At 38.7% G+C, this 18,389-nt stretch overlaps 1 protein-coding gene across 3 annotated transcripts in view; it reads left to right on the forward strand.

The window, feature by feature from the left end:
• The window catches only part of LOC131234480 (protein EI24 homolog), a 31,903-nt gene extending 13,732 nt beyond the window's left edge, over nt 1-18,171 (forward strand). For all 3 annotated transcript variants that reach the window (XM_058231393.1, XM_058231394.1, XM_058231395.1), the window contains 7 exons: nt 1,664-1,780; nt 1,930-1,993; nt 2,192-2,277; nt 2,365-2,447; nt 10,174-10,250; nt 12,108-12,223; nt 17,728-18,171. In XM_058231393.1, coding sequence (XP_058087376.1) covers nt 1,664-1,780; nt 1,930-1,993; nt 2,192-2,277; nt 2,365-2,447; nt 10,174-10,250; nt 12,108-12,223; nt 17,728-17,770 — 586 coding nt within the window. In that variant the 3' untranslated portion in view covers nt 17,771-18,171. The remainder of the gene's footprint in view (nt 1-1,663; nt 1,781-1,929; nt 1,994-2,191; nt 2,278-2,364; nt 2,448-10,173; nt 10,251-12,107; nt 12,224-17,727) is intronic.
• The last annotated feature ends 218 nt before the right edge of the window (nt 18,172-18,389 follow it).

Below are 18,389 nucleotides of genomic sequence, written 5' to 3' on the forward strand. Positions count from 1 at the left end.
CAATTATATTGGCAACTTGTTGCTAGAACAGATGCCCAATTTGATGGGGAGAAGATTGTATGGTCTCCTTGTTGAAGAAACATGTCGAATGCCGAATTTGATGAGAATATATAGCCTTGATGGAGCTCCTTAACTTGGCAAAGCTGAATTTTCTTCAAGAAGATGGGATTGTTTGGTCAGGAAATACTTCAGGGAAGTTTTTGGTTAAATTGTTCTTCAGTCTCATCTCTTTTTTTGCCTCCTAATTTGGGTCTGATTCATCCTTTTCATCATTGGTTCTATGGGGCCCCTCCTCGGGTCGCAACTTTTGTTTGGATGGTGAGTTGTAAGAGAATCCTAACTACTGACAACCTCCAGAGAAGAGTGCTCGTTCTGCTCAATATATATGCCTTACGTGCATGGGCAATGAGGAGTCAATCAACTATCTCTTCATCCATTGCCCTTTTGTCACAACAATTTGGGATCATTTCCTCTCGTGGTTTCACGCAAACTGGGCTATGCCAAAGACGGTGGAAGAGTTATTATGGGCCTGGCATGGTGGTTGAGTAGAAAAGTCTCTGAAAGCTATATGGTGGCTTCTAATCATGGCAGTATTTTGGATCATCTGGGGTTCTAGGAATGGTCGCTACTTTCGTAATGTTGTTGAAGTGGTGAACAAGGTGATATTAAAGGTTAAACGGCAAGTGATGGATTGGGCAGTTTATGTAAAGGCAACCTCGACTGCCCTTCCTCTTTAGTTGCTTGGTGGCGTGTTGGGCTTGTATTCTTTCTCACATTTGGAATTTTTAAAGAAAATTTTCGTTCTCTCTCTCTCTCTCTCTCAAAAAAAAAAAAAAAAAAACAACTTGCTGCTAAAACGACATGGCAGTCCATTAAAGGCCGCAAGGAGATCCTATGGAAGATGTCATTCTTCAGAATTCTATGGTATGTTTAGAAGGAAAGGAATAGCCAATGTTGAGTTCAAGGAGTAATCCACTGAGCTAATCAAAAGGAGAATTCATGATCATGAACTGTACGTTGCCTAGGCAGGAATTTCGAGGATGCTCTATGACGAATCTCTCGGGAGATCTGGGGTTTCTTTAGCTATTTGGGGTTTCTTTGTTCTGTGGGGAGACTAGAAACCATGTCCCTCATGTTTTATCTTTGTTTGTGGTGAGTGTGGGTTGTTGAGTGACGAGAGGATCGTTAGTGACATGCCATTTCTGGTGCTCTATGACGAATCTGTTGCTGAGTTTTCTAAAAGGTGATTCTCGTGGGATGCTCTCTCTCTCTCTCTCTCTCTCTCTCTCTCTCTCTCTCTCTCTCTCTCTCTCTAAACTATAGTTGACACAGCTCTCTCTCCAATAGTATCTAAACTATAGTTGACACAGTGAAAATACAAAAATGGCGCAAGGCTTGCAAGACAACAGATGTAGGGATTGAACTGGGATGCCAAATGACTATTATGAAAACATTTATTGGGCTTTTTTTTTTCAGCGCCATTCTTGTAGTATCCTGTGTCCCTGCCTTATGTGAATGTGACATTGATTTTATAACATTTCTACTAGCTTTAACTTTGATGGCCCAAACTTTTTTATTTATTTATTTTTTTTTATGGATTACTATATCCATGTGTTTCTTCATTTATCCAACTGTTGGGCTCTAAACATTGGTCTTGATTCAGGTATAATGACATTGCTAAGCTTGCTTTTAGTTCTATGGGAATAGAATCCTCAAGCCAAAGTGAGCTGTCAAACACAACAAATGTAGCCCATGTAGACAGGCAAGCTGGCCTGGGGAGGTGAGTTTCATAGCTTAGATGCGACCTTTCTGATTTCTGAAAAATGAGCTCACACTTCTTCATTCTTTGCTAGCATTTTCCACTGAAGTAACCATGGTGTTATTTGCTTAATTATGCATTTCATGTGGTTCTTGTTTTTCTTTTAATAGGGCCATAATTGAATTTGGCGAGCAGGTCTATTCAGTCCTTCTGTTGACCTTTTTCTTCATAGAGGTGCAGTGATTCTCTTGTATCAGTTTCAAGCCTTCCATTCTTATCTGATAACATACATGCTGCATTACATCCTATATTTTGTCAAGCATTATCATATGAAACGTGGCTGACATGTGCACATTAACTCCCTGTCTCTTGAGCAATCTTTTAATTTTGAGTTGATAACAGATTTGACCATGCTAGTGGATAATGATGCAGGTTTATGCTGCCGAGTTTATTCCATACATTGGCAAGGCAATTAATTTTCTACTTCTTTCCTGGATGTACGCCTATTACTGTTTCGAGTATGTACAGAACTTTTGGCAGCAGTATTTCATAATAGCTACATTTGATATTGCTTGATGAAGACTCACTTGCATTTTCAATGTCAGGTACAAATGGAATCTCACTGAGCTGGGATTGGACAAAAGGATAGATTTCTTTGAATCAAACTGGGCCTTTTTTGCAGGCTTTGGTAATTAGTTTGTCACCGAGTTGGTTTCTTCTTTGATAGGATGTCATTTGGTTGAATATACCATGTAACTATGAAGTACTTTCATTCTTTTGTTCATCTTTGTTTAAGTATTTCCTCACTACTGCAAAAGTGCAGAAATTGTGCTGACAAGACTAATCAAGTCTTCCAAAAATCTGAGGGTTGTGAGATTGCAATGACACATGTGCGTGCGCGCACATGTGCCTATACGCACAATAAATATAATGGGAGAAAGAGGAGTGTTTACATACACCTCAATGGACAGTTAAAATACTGTCCACCTCGTGCACACGGCCAACGTATCCCACGTGCCTGATTTCTGAGATGTGCAAAAGGTGGGACTCACCTTGAAATTCATTTGCCACCAAAGCTGGGCCGATCCACTCATGTGGTGGTGGGCCACATTGATCATCAGTTCATCACTAATAATTGTATATATAAATTTGATGACCACCGTTTCACATGCACAACCCGCCTGATGAGTGGATCAGCATTGTTTTGAGCCAGATCCTGAGAGCGGGCTCTCCTTTTGGATGGCTTAAATGTCGTATAAGCCTGAATCATTCACCACATGTGCAAGGTTGAACACTCATGTGTGTGTGTGTCCATATGAGATCTTTGAATTCCTCACTATTTGAGAAATTCACAAAGTATCGATGAGAATATTGATAAGAAACAAGCATGGATGAGAATCTCAGAACTTATCTTCACTCATTAATTGTATATGTGTGGATGGTTTTCTTCTTATATTATACCCACCGTCTCCTTCAAAACTGTATTTTGACAGCCAATGTTAGTATCAGCACCCTTGGGATACAGAAACATATCGGTGATTGCATGGGAAATATCGCATGTATCACATAATGTTGCTGTTTTTGGGAAACATTGGGAAATTGGTCTTATTTTTCAATGAAACTTCAGGGTATGTTAAAAATAACATTATCACACACTTGGAACTGCAAAGATAAAAACAGTACACATAATAAGCTATAGGTATATTCTTGTCTATATCCTCTAAAATGCCTATATAGGTGAATCCCTAATTGGAAAACAACTATCCCAATAGTTGTAGGAGATTCAACCATCCTCCCATTGCCTTAGTAGTCTCATAGGTACAACCGGTGTTTTAAATAGCGGTAGCGTGTTGCGTAGCGTTCAACCCTCCGTAGCGCGTAGTGTAAGCTATACAATACTTCTATTTTTAAATTTTATATATGTATATATATATATATATATATATATATATATATATATATGATAAATGTTAAATAGTAAGAAAAAAGCAAAATATATAAATGCCCACCATAGAAAACAATGCAAATCCACCCCTTCACGCACCTCAGCGGGTCCCACGTGGGCCACACGATAGAAAATAATGCACATCCACCCCTTCACGCACCTCAGTGGGTCCCACGTGGGTCATATCACAGAAAAATAAATAAAAAAAGTATAAAGAACAAAAAACCGACAGTAACAGGCATTTTAAAAGGGAAAAAATGAGGAAAAAACTGAAAATACCAACTTATTTTCATTGTACATCAAGAATATTCAAAAAAAAGGAACAAGTGTACCTATTTTTGTCTCAAGATGAGATTGAATCAGTGAAAACTACAAATGTTGAAGCTTCACAGCCGATCGGTTTGCGTCTAGAAGCAGCTTTTCAAACTCAAGATTGAAGAGTGGGCAGAGGAGCAACGTCAGCAGCGTCGGTTTGCGTCTGGAAGCAGATTTTCGATCTCAAGATTGAAGGGTGGGGAGAGGAGCAGCGTCGGTTTGGGTCTGGAAGCAGATTTTCGATCTCAAGATCGAAGGGTGGGGAGAGGAGCAGCGTCGGCTGCATCGGTTTGGGTCTGGAAGCCCTTTCAAATAGGGTTTTTTTTTTTTTTTTTTAACTTCAGTTGTTGCTTATGGTGTGAGTTCACCACTATTTAATACAGTGAAAAAAAGAAAAAGAAAAAAAGAACAGGTAGCGCACGCTACTTGCGCTACACGCTACGCATCCGTAGCGTACGCTACGACCCCTATAGCGTGCGCTACAAGGGATATACGCTATTTGCTACGCTACGTAGCGATTTTTTTACACTACGCTACGCACGCTACTGAAAACACTGGGTACAACATATGCAAAGTAACCGATCGTAGAAGCCGAAGCATCCGTATCAAAGATCGGGGAATCACAAGAGAAGCGGATTCAAGAAGAGAAGATGCATCTCAAGAAACGCGCATCAACGGGACTCAATCAAACAAGGTTGTTATTTTAGAGTCCATTGAGTTTGAGATCCAAACTTGAATAGGTCCTTGTGTAGGACCGCCCCCGACGAGAGTATACGTAGATCCTTGTATAGGACCGAATTCATCGGACATGGGTGTGTACGTGTTAGTTTCCGTGGGAGCCTTTGGCAGGCGTGTACATAGGTCCCTTAGATTAGGACCGCATTAGTTCTATGTGAGCCAATAGAAAACCTAATAAGTCTCTGCGGGAGCCACTAACATGGGTGGAAACGTGTTCCACCAACGCGGGTGAGTACGTGTAGGTCTTTATGCAGGACCATTACCGACATGGGTATGTACGCGGTCCACCGAGGTTTGTGGTGAATCTGTAAAAGCATCTTAAAGGTTAGAGGTGAACCTATTGGAAACCTTTGAGATAGTGAAATCCGGTACACTCGAGGAGAGTGCGTTCACTAGGAGTGGAGTAGGCAATTAGCCGAACCACTGTACATCCTTGTGTTTGCGATTGATTATGTGGATACAATTCTATTATGCTTGTGTTGTGATTTGTTAATACACATGGATGCATGAATTGATTGTATGCTAGGCATTTAAATTATAGCACACAATTGGTATTTCACATCTCTTACCATAGACTAGTAACTCAATTAGTTAAATCATTTGTAGTCTATGATCTTGGACCCTTGTGCCTTGTTTAAATTGGTAAATTGTTTAATTAGGCAAAGAATTTTTAAGTGGTCCTATACCCCCCTCCCCGGGACTTAGCCATAATTTTAAGCTACATAAGCTTTTGCATAGCGTGGTATTGTGTTAGACAACCGACGCAATTCCAAAAGGCTCTAAGTAGTCGACTTTTAGGGTCTGAGAGTATTCTTTGGCAACTAACTGAGGTTTTAAACGGGCTATTAAGCCATCAAGGTTGTATTTTATTATATATATCCATCTACACCCAATTGCATGCTTTCCAGGGGATAGTTTAGTTAACGGCTAAGTTTGATTCTGATAAAGTGCTGCCATATATTTTTTCCATAGCTCATTACCATCCATCATAACTCAGAGCTTCCTGAAAAGAATGAGGAATGGGCACAGATGATAAAGACAGAAAATTGTCAAAATGATGGAAATAAACCACTGAACAAAACAAAGTTGGAAATAGGATGTTGCATACGTGAATGAATACCCTTACAAAGAGCAATAGGTAGATTACCTTCATCCAATGGTGAAAGCAAGGACTCGGAAGAAGGATGATCTTCTAACAAATCAAGAGGATTGGTAAAAGTCATGATCATATGTATTGCATCTCCACGCTTGGAATGTCTAGAGTAAACTTGCAAAGGTTGATCTGCATAGACATCTCTCCAACTCCAGTAGTAATATCCAATCCAATGGGAAAAGTAGCTATGTAGCTTTCTTCAAACTATAAAGATTTTCATTCCTAAGAGAAACATGGAGTTTATTCAAAGAATGTAACATTGGCTAACCCATACTGTCTCCAGGAGACAGGGTTATAACATTTGTATCCCCGTTGGGTACGAGAGTATCCAAGAAAGATATACTTGATAGCCCTTGGTTCAAACTTGTCATGAACATGATTAAGCTGATGCACAAAGCATACATAACCAACTACAGTGGGACAAATAGAGTAGGAGAGAATATGAAGACACAAGACAGAGAAAGGTGACTTTCCATCTAGGAGAGATGAGGGCATGTGATTTATCAACTAGCATGCAATTAAGACCGCATCACTTTAAAATATTTTTAGAACCTTCATTTTCAATAATAAGGCTCTAGCAACATCTAGTAAATAATGATTCTTACATTCCACTACCCCATCTTGTTGTGGTGTGTGCGCACATGAATTTGGTAAATAATGTCTTGAGATGAAAGGTATGAATTAAATTTATGAGATAAATATTCTCTAGCATTGTTTGAACGCAAAACACAAACCTAATTGAATTGGGTTTGTTCTTCCATATGAAATTCTTTAAATCCAAAAAACACTTGATTGATATTTCGTAAAAAATAGTTATGTTATACGAATGTAATAAAAAAGTTTTTCACTTCTCATCTAGACGAGGAAGAAAAGATACTCTGTTGTTTACTCAACTCACAGGCCTCACACTCTAACCTAGACACATGTGACAACAATGAGACTAGACTCTTTAAACTACTTAAGGAGGGATAATGATGCAGGACACTGGACATATGATTTACTACTAGCATGCAACGTGGAGATTATGAAAGAGTCTATAAAGTAATTCAATTAACAAAAGATGCTAATCCACCAAGTTAAGAGTAAACAATAGGCAATAAAATCTGATTAAACCTAAATCACAGGCCCGCATGCTAAGAAATCACATAAATCAATTAAAACTAGATCCAATGGAAGGATGAAACTTTCAATTTAGCATAGGCACGTTCCACACTCAAGGGACAAATTTGTAGGTTTTATGATTACGGTTAGGAAGGGGAAAATCTGAAAATTGAAAAATTAGAGTTCATGAGCATTTAGGATTTTGGAATTGGGGTTTTTAGAAATAGGAGAAAATAGGAAATTTGGGATCTAGGATTTAGAGTAAGGTTATGGATGGGGAATCAAGGGTTTTTTTATGGGAGAAGCAAGGAGAAATCAAAGGATTGAGCGGTTGTCCATATGGTCAGCCTAGGGGCTCGCACGTGTGGGTCGTTGGATAGGGTTTTTGGGTCCTCAACGATTGATTTCGATTGGGGTTGAAGTTGGATGATGAAAGGTTGAAGAAAAAGATGATTTGGATGGTCTTAAATAGGAAGGGAAGAATAGAGAAGCATTAGATAACCAAGCCCGGAATGCCACTAATGAGGAGAGATGTTATGTTTGCAATGAAACTCTAGTTATTCCACGATCAAGGTAATAGAGTCCATTTGCTTCATGCCCTCCACCATTCATCCTCCCTATCTTTAGATCTTGGAATTCACAATAAGAATGATGAAATGTAAGAGAATGATTCAAGGACTTTGTTAGCTTACTCATTGATAACAAACTCAAAGGAAAATTTGAAATTTAAATTATTGATGATAAGGAAAGAGATGGGATAGGATAGTCTGTACCTAACACAAACACATGAGTTGAAGTGTCATCTACTAATGTGACAAAAGACATGGATGATGATGGTACAAATTAAGATAACACACTATGCTTACCGGTCATATGATCAGAAACTCTTGAGTTCATGACCCAAGGCACACTATTAGACGATGCAAGACAAACTTTACTTGGCTGCGTGAGAGTAGTTGTGGATGATGATGCATGGATGGAGTGATCCTTTAGAAGTCAGGCATGTTTTTCCTTGGACAGTGTAACCATATCACAAGGAGTATTGGGCTCAGAAATGCAGAAGACGGGCTTGAAGACATGACCCTTAGTGCCATCATCAAAGCAACAAACTTTATTCCCCGAGGAAGGCTTACCAATAAGATCCTAACATGTGTCCGTCATGTGGTTATTGAGACCACAATGAGTACACTACGATTACCACAGCCACAATCGTGGCTACCATTGAAGTCGGTACCACGGCTTCTCCAATTATTTCGGCCTCCAAAGCGACCTCCCCTTGTATATCTACCACCAAAAAGGCCACCATGGCCATGATCACCTCCATGACTTTCCCTATCTCCTCTATTAGATGGAGACATAAATGCAAAATGTTCCAATTAAGATGAACCCTGTATATTGACCATGGGCTAAACACGGGCAAAAGGCTCAATAGTAGATGGGATCTTGCTATTTCTAAGAATCTGAGCTTGAACAGGCTCTAACTCAGGACGAAGACCAGAGAGGAATTTTGTAGCATGAAATTTCTCTATCTGTTGTCACAATCTCATAATCTGTAGATAGGGGCTGGTACACTTTAGTTCCTCCCACATGCCTTGCAAGGCAGAATAATACTCTCCAATGCTTTTCTATCCTTGTTAAAGAGTGAAAATACTCTGAAGTAACTTGTAGATCCGATTTAAGTTCTTTTTTCCTAAATACAACTCCCTGTTATTCTAGACTTTGTTGTCTTGAAAATGATCACATTTGCACTAATCCGAGGCTCTATGATATTCCATAACAAAGCCCTAATTTGGGCATCCTCTACCGCCCAATTGTCGTAATCTATTGAACTTTCTCAGGTTTGGGCAAAGTCAAATATTTTTATTTACTTCTACCTATAAGCAATACCTCTACTAATGTTACCCACTGTAAATAATTTTCCTGAGTGTAGTTTATGTAATTTGAAAATTCATTGACTCAGATGGAGACAGAAGACTCTTGGCTGCATTCTTGACATCTATTAAGGAGAAATCAAACACTTAAGAAGGAACAAATAACTTTTAATTTACCCCACAGATTTCAGAAACCGGTATATATCAACAAACACGATCACTTGATGGAACTTCTTGTTTCAACACCTTCACACGGACATTAATTCTTTAATCCTCGCAATGGTCACCTTCAACACATTTTCAATATCAAATCTGATCACAAATCTAGTTATAAACACAAGATACGCCACTTTTGTCCATCACAATGGATCTATATGAAGTTGGGCCTCACACATTCACGGGACAACTACACGGCCCACCATATGGTGGTTGAAAGAGATTTGTGTAGATCAGCCCCCAGTGACTTTAGATTTTCATCTCAAAACAATAAAAAGGAAAGAGAAAAGAGAAGAAATGTTGAAGAAGGGAGAGATTGATGCCCAGACTCTGATACCATGTGGACTCTGATGGACCTAAGAATGGGCTATATAATAGCCCACATTCACATTCGATAACAGTTCAGATTCATGATGGAAGTTATGGCATAAGTTTGACCCGGCTGCAAACCTGACGCAGCCCTCCTTTGTTCGGGCTTGGGACCAGCAAGGAGAGCACAAAACTCCCACAAGAGCTTTGTAATAGACTATTATGTAGGTTGATTATTACATAGGTAGATTACAAGAAATAAGAGGGAGGGAGGGACCTGGTAGTAGCTCCTCTCTCCCTCTTTTTTCACTGTCCAAATAATTTGTGAAGCCTTCTTGGAATGAAATACTGAGTGTTGCATGCTCAGATCCACCAACAGCATTGATTTTCACTGTGGTTCTAGGACCTGTCTGAGTTGTTACGATTCAACCGAGTCACCGGTCGTCGGTTGTCATCAATATGATCTTATCTGATTGTAAAACTTGACCAGTATTTCACTGCATTAGCTGAGCTGACTGATATGTTTTCATAACTGCCAAGTCATACAATTCAGCTTGACATGAACAGGATAAACCCTGGCTATTGAAACTTCCGTTTACGTAATATTTCCAACCTTTCTTATTACTGGGGAATTTTTTCTTGGTATTTTTTTTTGCTTTCCTTTAAAAGAAAATTAAAAATTGATGAACAATTTTGTTTCTTTTCTGCTATTCTTGCAAGTTGAGGTGGTATTTACTAATTTATCTTTATTTTGTGACTGTTTCAGGAAGTCCATGTGTTATGGCAATTTTCTTTTTCTCCCAACTTGTGAGCTATGGAGTAATGGCTACACTCTTTCCCCTGGTATGTCCTAGAGCTGTTTTGTATGCATGCATTAGAGTTTTTAGTTTTTTTTTTTTTGGTTTTCTTGGAGTTCCATTTATCGAGTCCATAGCTAGCAAACATCCGTCTTGAACTCAATTATTATTATTATTTTTGTTTGAAGTAAAATATTAAAAACTTAAATAATCACATTAAAGTTTTAAATTCCATATATTTCCATAGGTCAGAATAAAATCAGATTTATTTTTTATTTTTTAATAATAGTGAGCTAAATTCATAGCTCAGTATTATTCTCTTTTCTTTTTTTTTTTTTTTTGGATTTCCTTTTATCGAGTCCGTAGCTAGCAAACATCGGTCTTGAACTCAATTATTCTTCTTTTTTTTTTTTTTTGGTTTGAAATAAAATATTTAAAACTTGAATAATCACATTGAAGTTATAAATTCCATATATTTCAATAGATCAGAAAAAACTCGGGGTTTTTTTTTTTTTTTTTTTTTTTAAAAAAAAAATAATACTAAGCGAAATTCGTGTTTTTTTTTTAAATTTTTTTATTTATTTTTATTTTTTTATTTTAAATTAAGAGAAATAAACTAGTCTTGAAAAATGACTTGTTGAATTAAGAGTGAGAACTGGTTGTAACGGTCATATGATAGAGGGTTGGTATATCAGCTTACTACTACATCACTTAAGTGCATTATTATCAATGCGGACATAAATTTTTAACCGTCTCTAATTTAAGTTTCATTTTGTGATGTTTCATAGAGGTTACATATATATATACACCTACATATATATCTGTTGCTCAATGTTTATAGTCAAAACCATATTAAATCTGAGCTTTTCATTCTCCGTCTTTCAGCATTTCTGTTGTTCTTCCTGAACGTTTTACCCTTTTTTTTAGGACAGAGTACTAAATCTGAATCTCTCATACAATCACTTGCATTGGGTGTTTTTCTGATTATGGTTGAGTCATAAATATGCATGATGCGGATTATCAATCAATGCATTCTTCACAATTTTATTTCCTCCACTATCAATTGCCCATGTCGGGTAAATGTTACTATTCCATTTCAACAAGAATACATTACAAATATATTTTGTTCATGAATCAGTGAACTGTTTGATTGATCTCACTAGATTCAAAATGCTTTTCCATTTTGCATCTGTTTTCATGTCAGGATTTGTATAATGTTTTCCGTGGATTCTGCCTCGTAATCTATTCTTACATGGTGGAGCTTCCTTCTTCTTAAACCTATTGACTATCCAGGAAAGGAATTTCTTTTTTTCTGTCCCAAAATATTTTCTTCCCTGTTTTCTCATTTGGGCTTGAATTATGGGTTAGTCGTACGTAATCCAAATTGGACCTGTGTCAAAGCATGAAGATCCAAGTCTTGACCAAGGAAATATCACCAATAAAATATATTAGATGCAAAATTGACTCTGATGATCATGACAGGTTGCTTGAGATAGTTTCAATAAAACCTAGTTGTTACAAGGACGTTGTTGCCTTCCCATGGTTAATTTTGGTACCTATTCTTCTCTCTAGGAGATACCAACGACCTATCAATCACTCCCTCGAAGAGTTTGCAACTATGACATCCTAATTTCTCTTCTCTTACATGAGGATTTTAACTTTAAAGACTTAATCTAGGCATTAGCAGTCTAGCAGATTCATACTAGTACGGTGTTGAGGCTGTCATGTTTGAGACAAACCTTACAACCTAGTTCTATCTTAGAAAAAGCAACATTATACCTTAGTGCAACATTAGCTAGGAATACATTATCATCATGGACTTCGTTTCCTATTGACAAACCTCCAATGTATAGGTATCTTTAGTTGCCTCATCAGAGTATCACTGACAAGTGGGACGTTTCAGTTTGTTTTGACAGCAGTAGGCACTCAGGCAGAGCAAGTCATTGATTCTCAAAGAAAATCGTGGAAGGGGAGAGGACTGGGAAAACTCCGGTTATTTAATGCAGCAGATACTTTAGCGTAAGACTCTATCCAGTACTCTTGCTTTTAATTCAATATTTACTTGAGATTGCTTGAATAATCTGAGAAAAAGGAACCTTTTTTTATTGTTTTATGAAAGAGCCATGTCCATGATGGTATGGGGCAATTTTCTGGAACCCTGTTTTCATCTTTTGCAATGAATTGCTGAAGATGTGCCATATTTCAAGTTTTTGTTAATTGTTGATAGTCATCTTTCATTTACCAATAGATCTCTATTATGAAGCAGCTAGAAATTGTGATTTGGAGCTAGGGAGAGCTATATCATTTCATAGCTCTACTAGAAACTCTGAAAGTATCTCTGTTGGACTATTTCTTAGGATCATATGGATTGCTTTACCGAAAATAATAATGTGGAAGTTGCAATTATAGTCTTCACTAATAATGGAAAGGGGTGAAGGGATTTTAGAGGGGCTGAAAAGAGTCTCACCTCATCCAAGGCATACCCCACCCTTTGCATCCAGAACTTCCCAAAGGCATGCTCGGAAATGAATTTTCACCAGGTGTTTGGGAGACACAGATGGGTGGTAGAGGTTATCACCCGGGATGCGGTGATCAGCAGTAATCGAGGGTTTGATTTTGTTAGATTGGGGCTGCTCGATGAAGCTGATGAGGCCTTAGCACAGATGAATGGGCATGGTTCTCATGTAGACAAATTGGTGTATACAACGCGAAGCAGACACTCTGTGTGACATTTGAGGGGGAACCAAAGGTCAAGCTGCGTAAGTAAATCCGATGGTAATGGTCTCTTGATTGGGATGAGTAGGCAAAAGACTGCAGGGTAGAAAGTCGTATTGTAAAGTGGTGCAAGAGGAAGGTCTAGACCGCAGAGACAGATTACTCCGAAACAAAATTAGGGAAGGAGGTGTACTGGAAAGCAGGGAGGTATGTTTGGACTGATGAATTGGAGTTAGGGTAAGAGTGTTTCTGTAGATGGTGCGAGGGAGTGTGGCGGCCTTGGTGTAGGAGGGCCTTGGAGTGAAGTGTGGTGGCTTTGGTGTAGGAAGGCCTTGGAGTGGGTGGCAGCTTTGGTGTAGGAGGGCCTTGGAGTGGAGAGTGGTGGCTTTGGTGTAAGAGGGCCTTGGAGTGGAGTGTGGCGGCTTTGGTGTAGGGAGAAGCGTCTAAGAAACTGGTTAGTTAATGATCTTCGCTCTGGTGCAGGCTGCTAGAGAGCAATTATGTGATTAAGGAAATGAGCGAATCGGAGATGTGGATCTCCCTTCTGCCGGAATCAGACATCAATAGCCTCCTCTATGCAAGCAAATTCTTTAAGGATGGGCCCGGTCAATATCCATGTGCAGGTGGGGGGATTGGTCTCTGCTTGGATCAGTAGATGAATGGATCCTGATTAGGGATCTTTCACTAGAGATCTGGATTCCAGATGTGATGTGACCAATATGATCCTGCATTGGTAAAGTCATGCTTCTAATCCAGCAATGTGAGAATTGTGAAGAGATCAGATTCGTCGGGGTTAAAATCAGGAGGAAAAGGCTCGATCTGCCAACATTAATCAAGGTGTGTATAGGAGATCTATGTTTTATTGAAGATTAGCCAGGATTGTGATGAGGAGTTGCCGTAGGCAGATGATCTGAGAGGTGTTGCAGAGCACAGTTTCGAGGTAGGGTGTTGGCAGTGCCCCCCAGACCCCAACAAACATAGTGAAGGACGGAGTAGGAAAGAGTGTACATGGACCACTGAAAGAGGGCATTGATATGTGTCAAATAGGGTGTGGAGCATCAGGCGGTGATGCAGATTCTTCATTGCTAGCTGGATAATCGAGACTTCCAGCTGGAGTTTTAGGTTTAAAGATCATGCCATATATGGATTCTAGAACTTATCAAACCATGGATCCCTTATCCCAACTGTTCAGAGTCTATTTTTACTCTAAAGCATGGAGAGGTTGAAATTGGATCCCAAATTTGTGACGACCAAAGTCTTTGAGCGATAGCTAGCTGGTCATGTGAGAGAGGTAGGAGGATGGGGTGCTCTATCTCAGAAGCAATAGAATCAGGGCATCTGGTTTAAGAAGTTGGAAGTGGAGGAAGTCAGCTTGTCCTGTGAGAGAGGTAGGAGGACGGGATGCTCGATCTCAGAAGCAAATCAATGTTGCCAAATGGCATAAGCGATCCTGAGCAATTGCTTGTACCTAATTGCTTATGCGATCATACACTTTTTTTTTTTTTTTGAAAAATAAAAAAGAAATTAAAAAATGAAAAAATGGGAAAAAAATCTTCTTTTTTTTTTTTTCATAAAAGAGTTAACTACTCAAATTTGCTTTCGTATATCTATTTCAATTTTCAAACTAATTTATGTAATATTACTATACCATAAGCAAATGATCCCCATCTAGATATTATCAAATTCTAAAAAGCTACAAACCAATAGAAGATGTTTTACCTTTGCTTATGTGGTATGATCAATGTAGAAGTTTGATGCTGATCATCCATAGGAGGTTTCTCCTTGAACTGTCTCAGAATGAGTGGACAATCCCACAGCACACATGTCTAAGGGGAGGAGGGGTGTCACCTACTCTCTCTCCATGCGATCTATTTAAGGACTCAGGATTTCTGAGGGAAACACCAGTACGGTGCTACTTACTCCTATAGAAATTGGTGTGCCCCGCTATACAAAAGTCTGAAAGCCTACCTTATCCATGCACCCAAATTGACCAAATCCCCCCACTTAAAGTGGCTTCCATCCTTGACCAATTCCCATGCTGGTCTTAGTGATGGATTATCATATCTTGAGTCTTAACCATTTAATCTTCCTATGATGCTTACTAAACTCACAAGCTTTCACATTCTAACCTAGATAAATGCGATAACAATGAAACTAGATTCTCCAAACTACTTAAGGGGGGATGACCAAACCTAGATTGTCACTGATGTGAAGAAATATTTGTCTGCAACACAGCTCTAGTCATTCCACTATCGAGGTGATAGAGTTCATTCATTTCATGCCCTCCACTAATCATCCTCCTCGTCTTTAGATCTTGGAATTCACAATAGAGGGATAAATTGTGGGACAAAACAATTTAAGGATTTAGTTAGCTTACTCACTGACAATAAACTAAAAATTTTAGGGATGTAAAGTACTGATGATAATGAAATCGACGGAGTAGGGCAAGTAGTACCCAATCGGTCATTTGAAGTACCATCTGTGAATGTGATAGAACAAAATGGATGATGACCATACTAACTGAGACTATATACTATGTTGATCGGTCATATAAGCTCATGAGTCATTGACCTAGGGAACATTATTAGATGATGCAAGACAAAGGGTATCTGATTATGCAAGAGTAGATGTGGATGATGATACGTGAGTGGAACAATCCTTTAGAAGTTTGGTATATTCTTCCTTGGATAGTGTAATTGTACCACTTGTGGTACTGGGCCTAGAATCAGATGAGATAGGCTTGGAGACGTATCCCTCGATGCCATCATTGAAAGAACAAAACTAATTCACCCAAGTAGGCTTATTAATAATGTCTCAACACATATAAGCTGTGTGGTTACTAAGACAAAAATGGGTACATTGTTGATTACCACGAACATGACTATGGTTACCATTGAAATCTGTACCACCTCTCCAATTATTTCTGCCCCCAAAGTGACCTCCTGAATCACTACCACCAAAATGGCAACAACCATCATGACTTCCTCCTCCTCTATCGGATATGAAAACAAATGCAGAACGATCTGACAACCGCACGCTGAACGCGCACGAATACCTCAGTGAAGGATGGGATCTCACTGCCTCCAAGGCGAGATCCAGCCCATGGATGGGATCGTTACAATTGCCTAACTAAAGTGATTCTTTAGAATCAAAGCAATTCATGATGGGCCCTAACAAATAGATGGATTAAATTGCTGATTGGATTACGTCTTGTGTAAATGGTTATGATTGTCCATATCAAAGGTCATTGATCAAATGGTTAACATTTGTCAAATCAGCATAATATTTTCAGGCTAGCCCATGTAATGTGCACTGGACCTAATGAACAGTCTAGATCAATGGATTGGACTGTCTAAGTTTCCCAATGCAACTAGTAGCACTGTAATTTGTGGTACTCTGAGAGCACTGGAGCATTTCTCAAGAGCATTTCTCAAAAAAGTATGATTATTTTATCATCCAATGATCAGATTGGTGGACATTTATTGGACAGTGAAGAATTAAATATATCCAATGGTCCTATTTCAACAAACAAGTGTCCACAAATCAGTGGTTAACATCATTCAAACAATCTGATTTATGACTGTGACTTATCAACAGTGGGTCCCACAATTTAATTGGCTTACTTTTGAGTGCAAATTTATCAAGCGTCATATGCTGTTAGAGCGTTGTATAATTCTCATTTAAAACATGGCCATGATGAAGACAAGTAAGACGAGTATTAGAGCCTTTTCAGGCTGTTTTATTTTGAAAAGATGGGAGATCTTTCAAGGTATGTATGGTTTTATTTTGTATAGCACCCTTGTTTTGTATAGCGCTATTTTGTGATATATCAAGGGATTTATTCAAAGGGTGGGGATTTTGCGACATATCATCGATACCACAATATATTGCGTGATACTGGGGAGTTTTATCACTCCCTAGTAGTTTCATATAAGAGGGATGCAATACCATAATATCAACCGATATCATCGATACTGCAACCACTGCCTAGATGTATTTAGAAGTATAGAGAAGATAATAGAAACTTCGAGATGTATAGAAGGTTCCTTAACAATTAATGCGCATGTGACACAAGTGACACCAATAATTTAAAGCTGTTTGCCTGTAAATTGATGAGGGCTGTCTAATTTGGGAACAACCTGCACAATCTCCTCAGTATCTTCACTTAATCTGTTTGAAACATAATGAAGTGTTACTTCCACATCACCCACGTCTATCCCTAGTCTAAGAAAAGTGAACTTAGAAGTAAAGAGGAAGGCTGGCTCATGGTCCTATTGAAAGGAGATAATAAGTGCCACTTAAATTTGAGGTTAGGTTTTGCAAACCCGTGACAATGGTATCGGAGTAGCAAAGTGATGGTTGATGGACCAATTCCACCCAACATGGATGGGGATGAGGATGATTCTGTGGAACTGCCTATAGGATCTACATGATCAGTGGAGGCTGTTGACACCACATGGCCCCATGGCTGGACTGGCCCTTTTGTGCCAAGAATACATTGGAAGCACCTTCGGTCTTCATGGCATGGACCGGAGGGAAGGGGAGATGAAGGTAGCTCCTTTGTGCCAGGATGTGTGCTTTGTACCATTAAGGCCAGGCAGGCCTTGTAGGTTATCTTGCAAACTGGTGATTTTGAAGCTTTGTGTTTACACTATCCACCATTCTTTCAGTTGTTGCTTATTCTGTGCTAAATTCTCCATCAAAAGTGTGACAAGACATGAGAGCTTGTATTCTTGTTATGCATATTTTGAATTTATGATACTTTGGATGTTTTGCCTAAGAATTCATTGTCTGTTCCATGAAAATAGGACGAGGCTGTTGCATATTATCTATAAAGACAGGCGGGACTAGAAAAAGCTCTTAAGTAGGTGTATGTTGGGTGATTATTACATTCTCCAATTATTTTTCCCTCCTGTCTGGTGGAAGCCCAAATGAAAATATACCAGCACATCTGCATCTCCATACGGATGGAATGGCTTGAGGCTTCTTCATTTCAAAGTAAAAAGCATCTACAGCTCGCATTTGTATATATGAAATGAAACAACTTCCTTTCCACAATTTTCAGGTAATTAAGGGCGTTTGAGGGCTTGATCTTTTAGTTGTTCAGCATTTTCATAAATTAGATCTTGAAAGGAAATTAATATATCTACCCCCTCTGATTTATAGATACACTTTTTCTTTCCAACCATACTGTAATAACAGTACAAGTGAAGGTATATCTATCAATCAATGTGACTGTAAATTGTTTTTTTTTTTTCTTTAATCTGAAAATGTAGAGTGATATTATGTGGTGCCCCATTTATTTCAACTCAATTAATTAACATATGCTACCTGTAATTTGGACTATGTAATTACTGCCACCTAAGCTCTCATAGCTAGAGATTGTTTCTGTTTTCCTTGTACCAAACTGGTGATAACCGCTGTGCATCATCCACAGTTTCTGTGATGTACGTACATGAAATCCAGACCA

Source organism: Magnolia sinica, chromosome 19 (genome assembly GCF_029962835.1).
Source record: "Magnolia sinica isolate HGM2019 chromosome 19, MsV1, whole genome shotgun sequence".
Taxonomy (NCBI): Eukaryota; Viridiplantae; Streptophyta; class Magnoliopsida; order Magnoliales; family Magnoliaceae; genus Magnolia; species Magnolia sinica.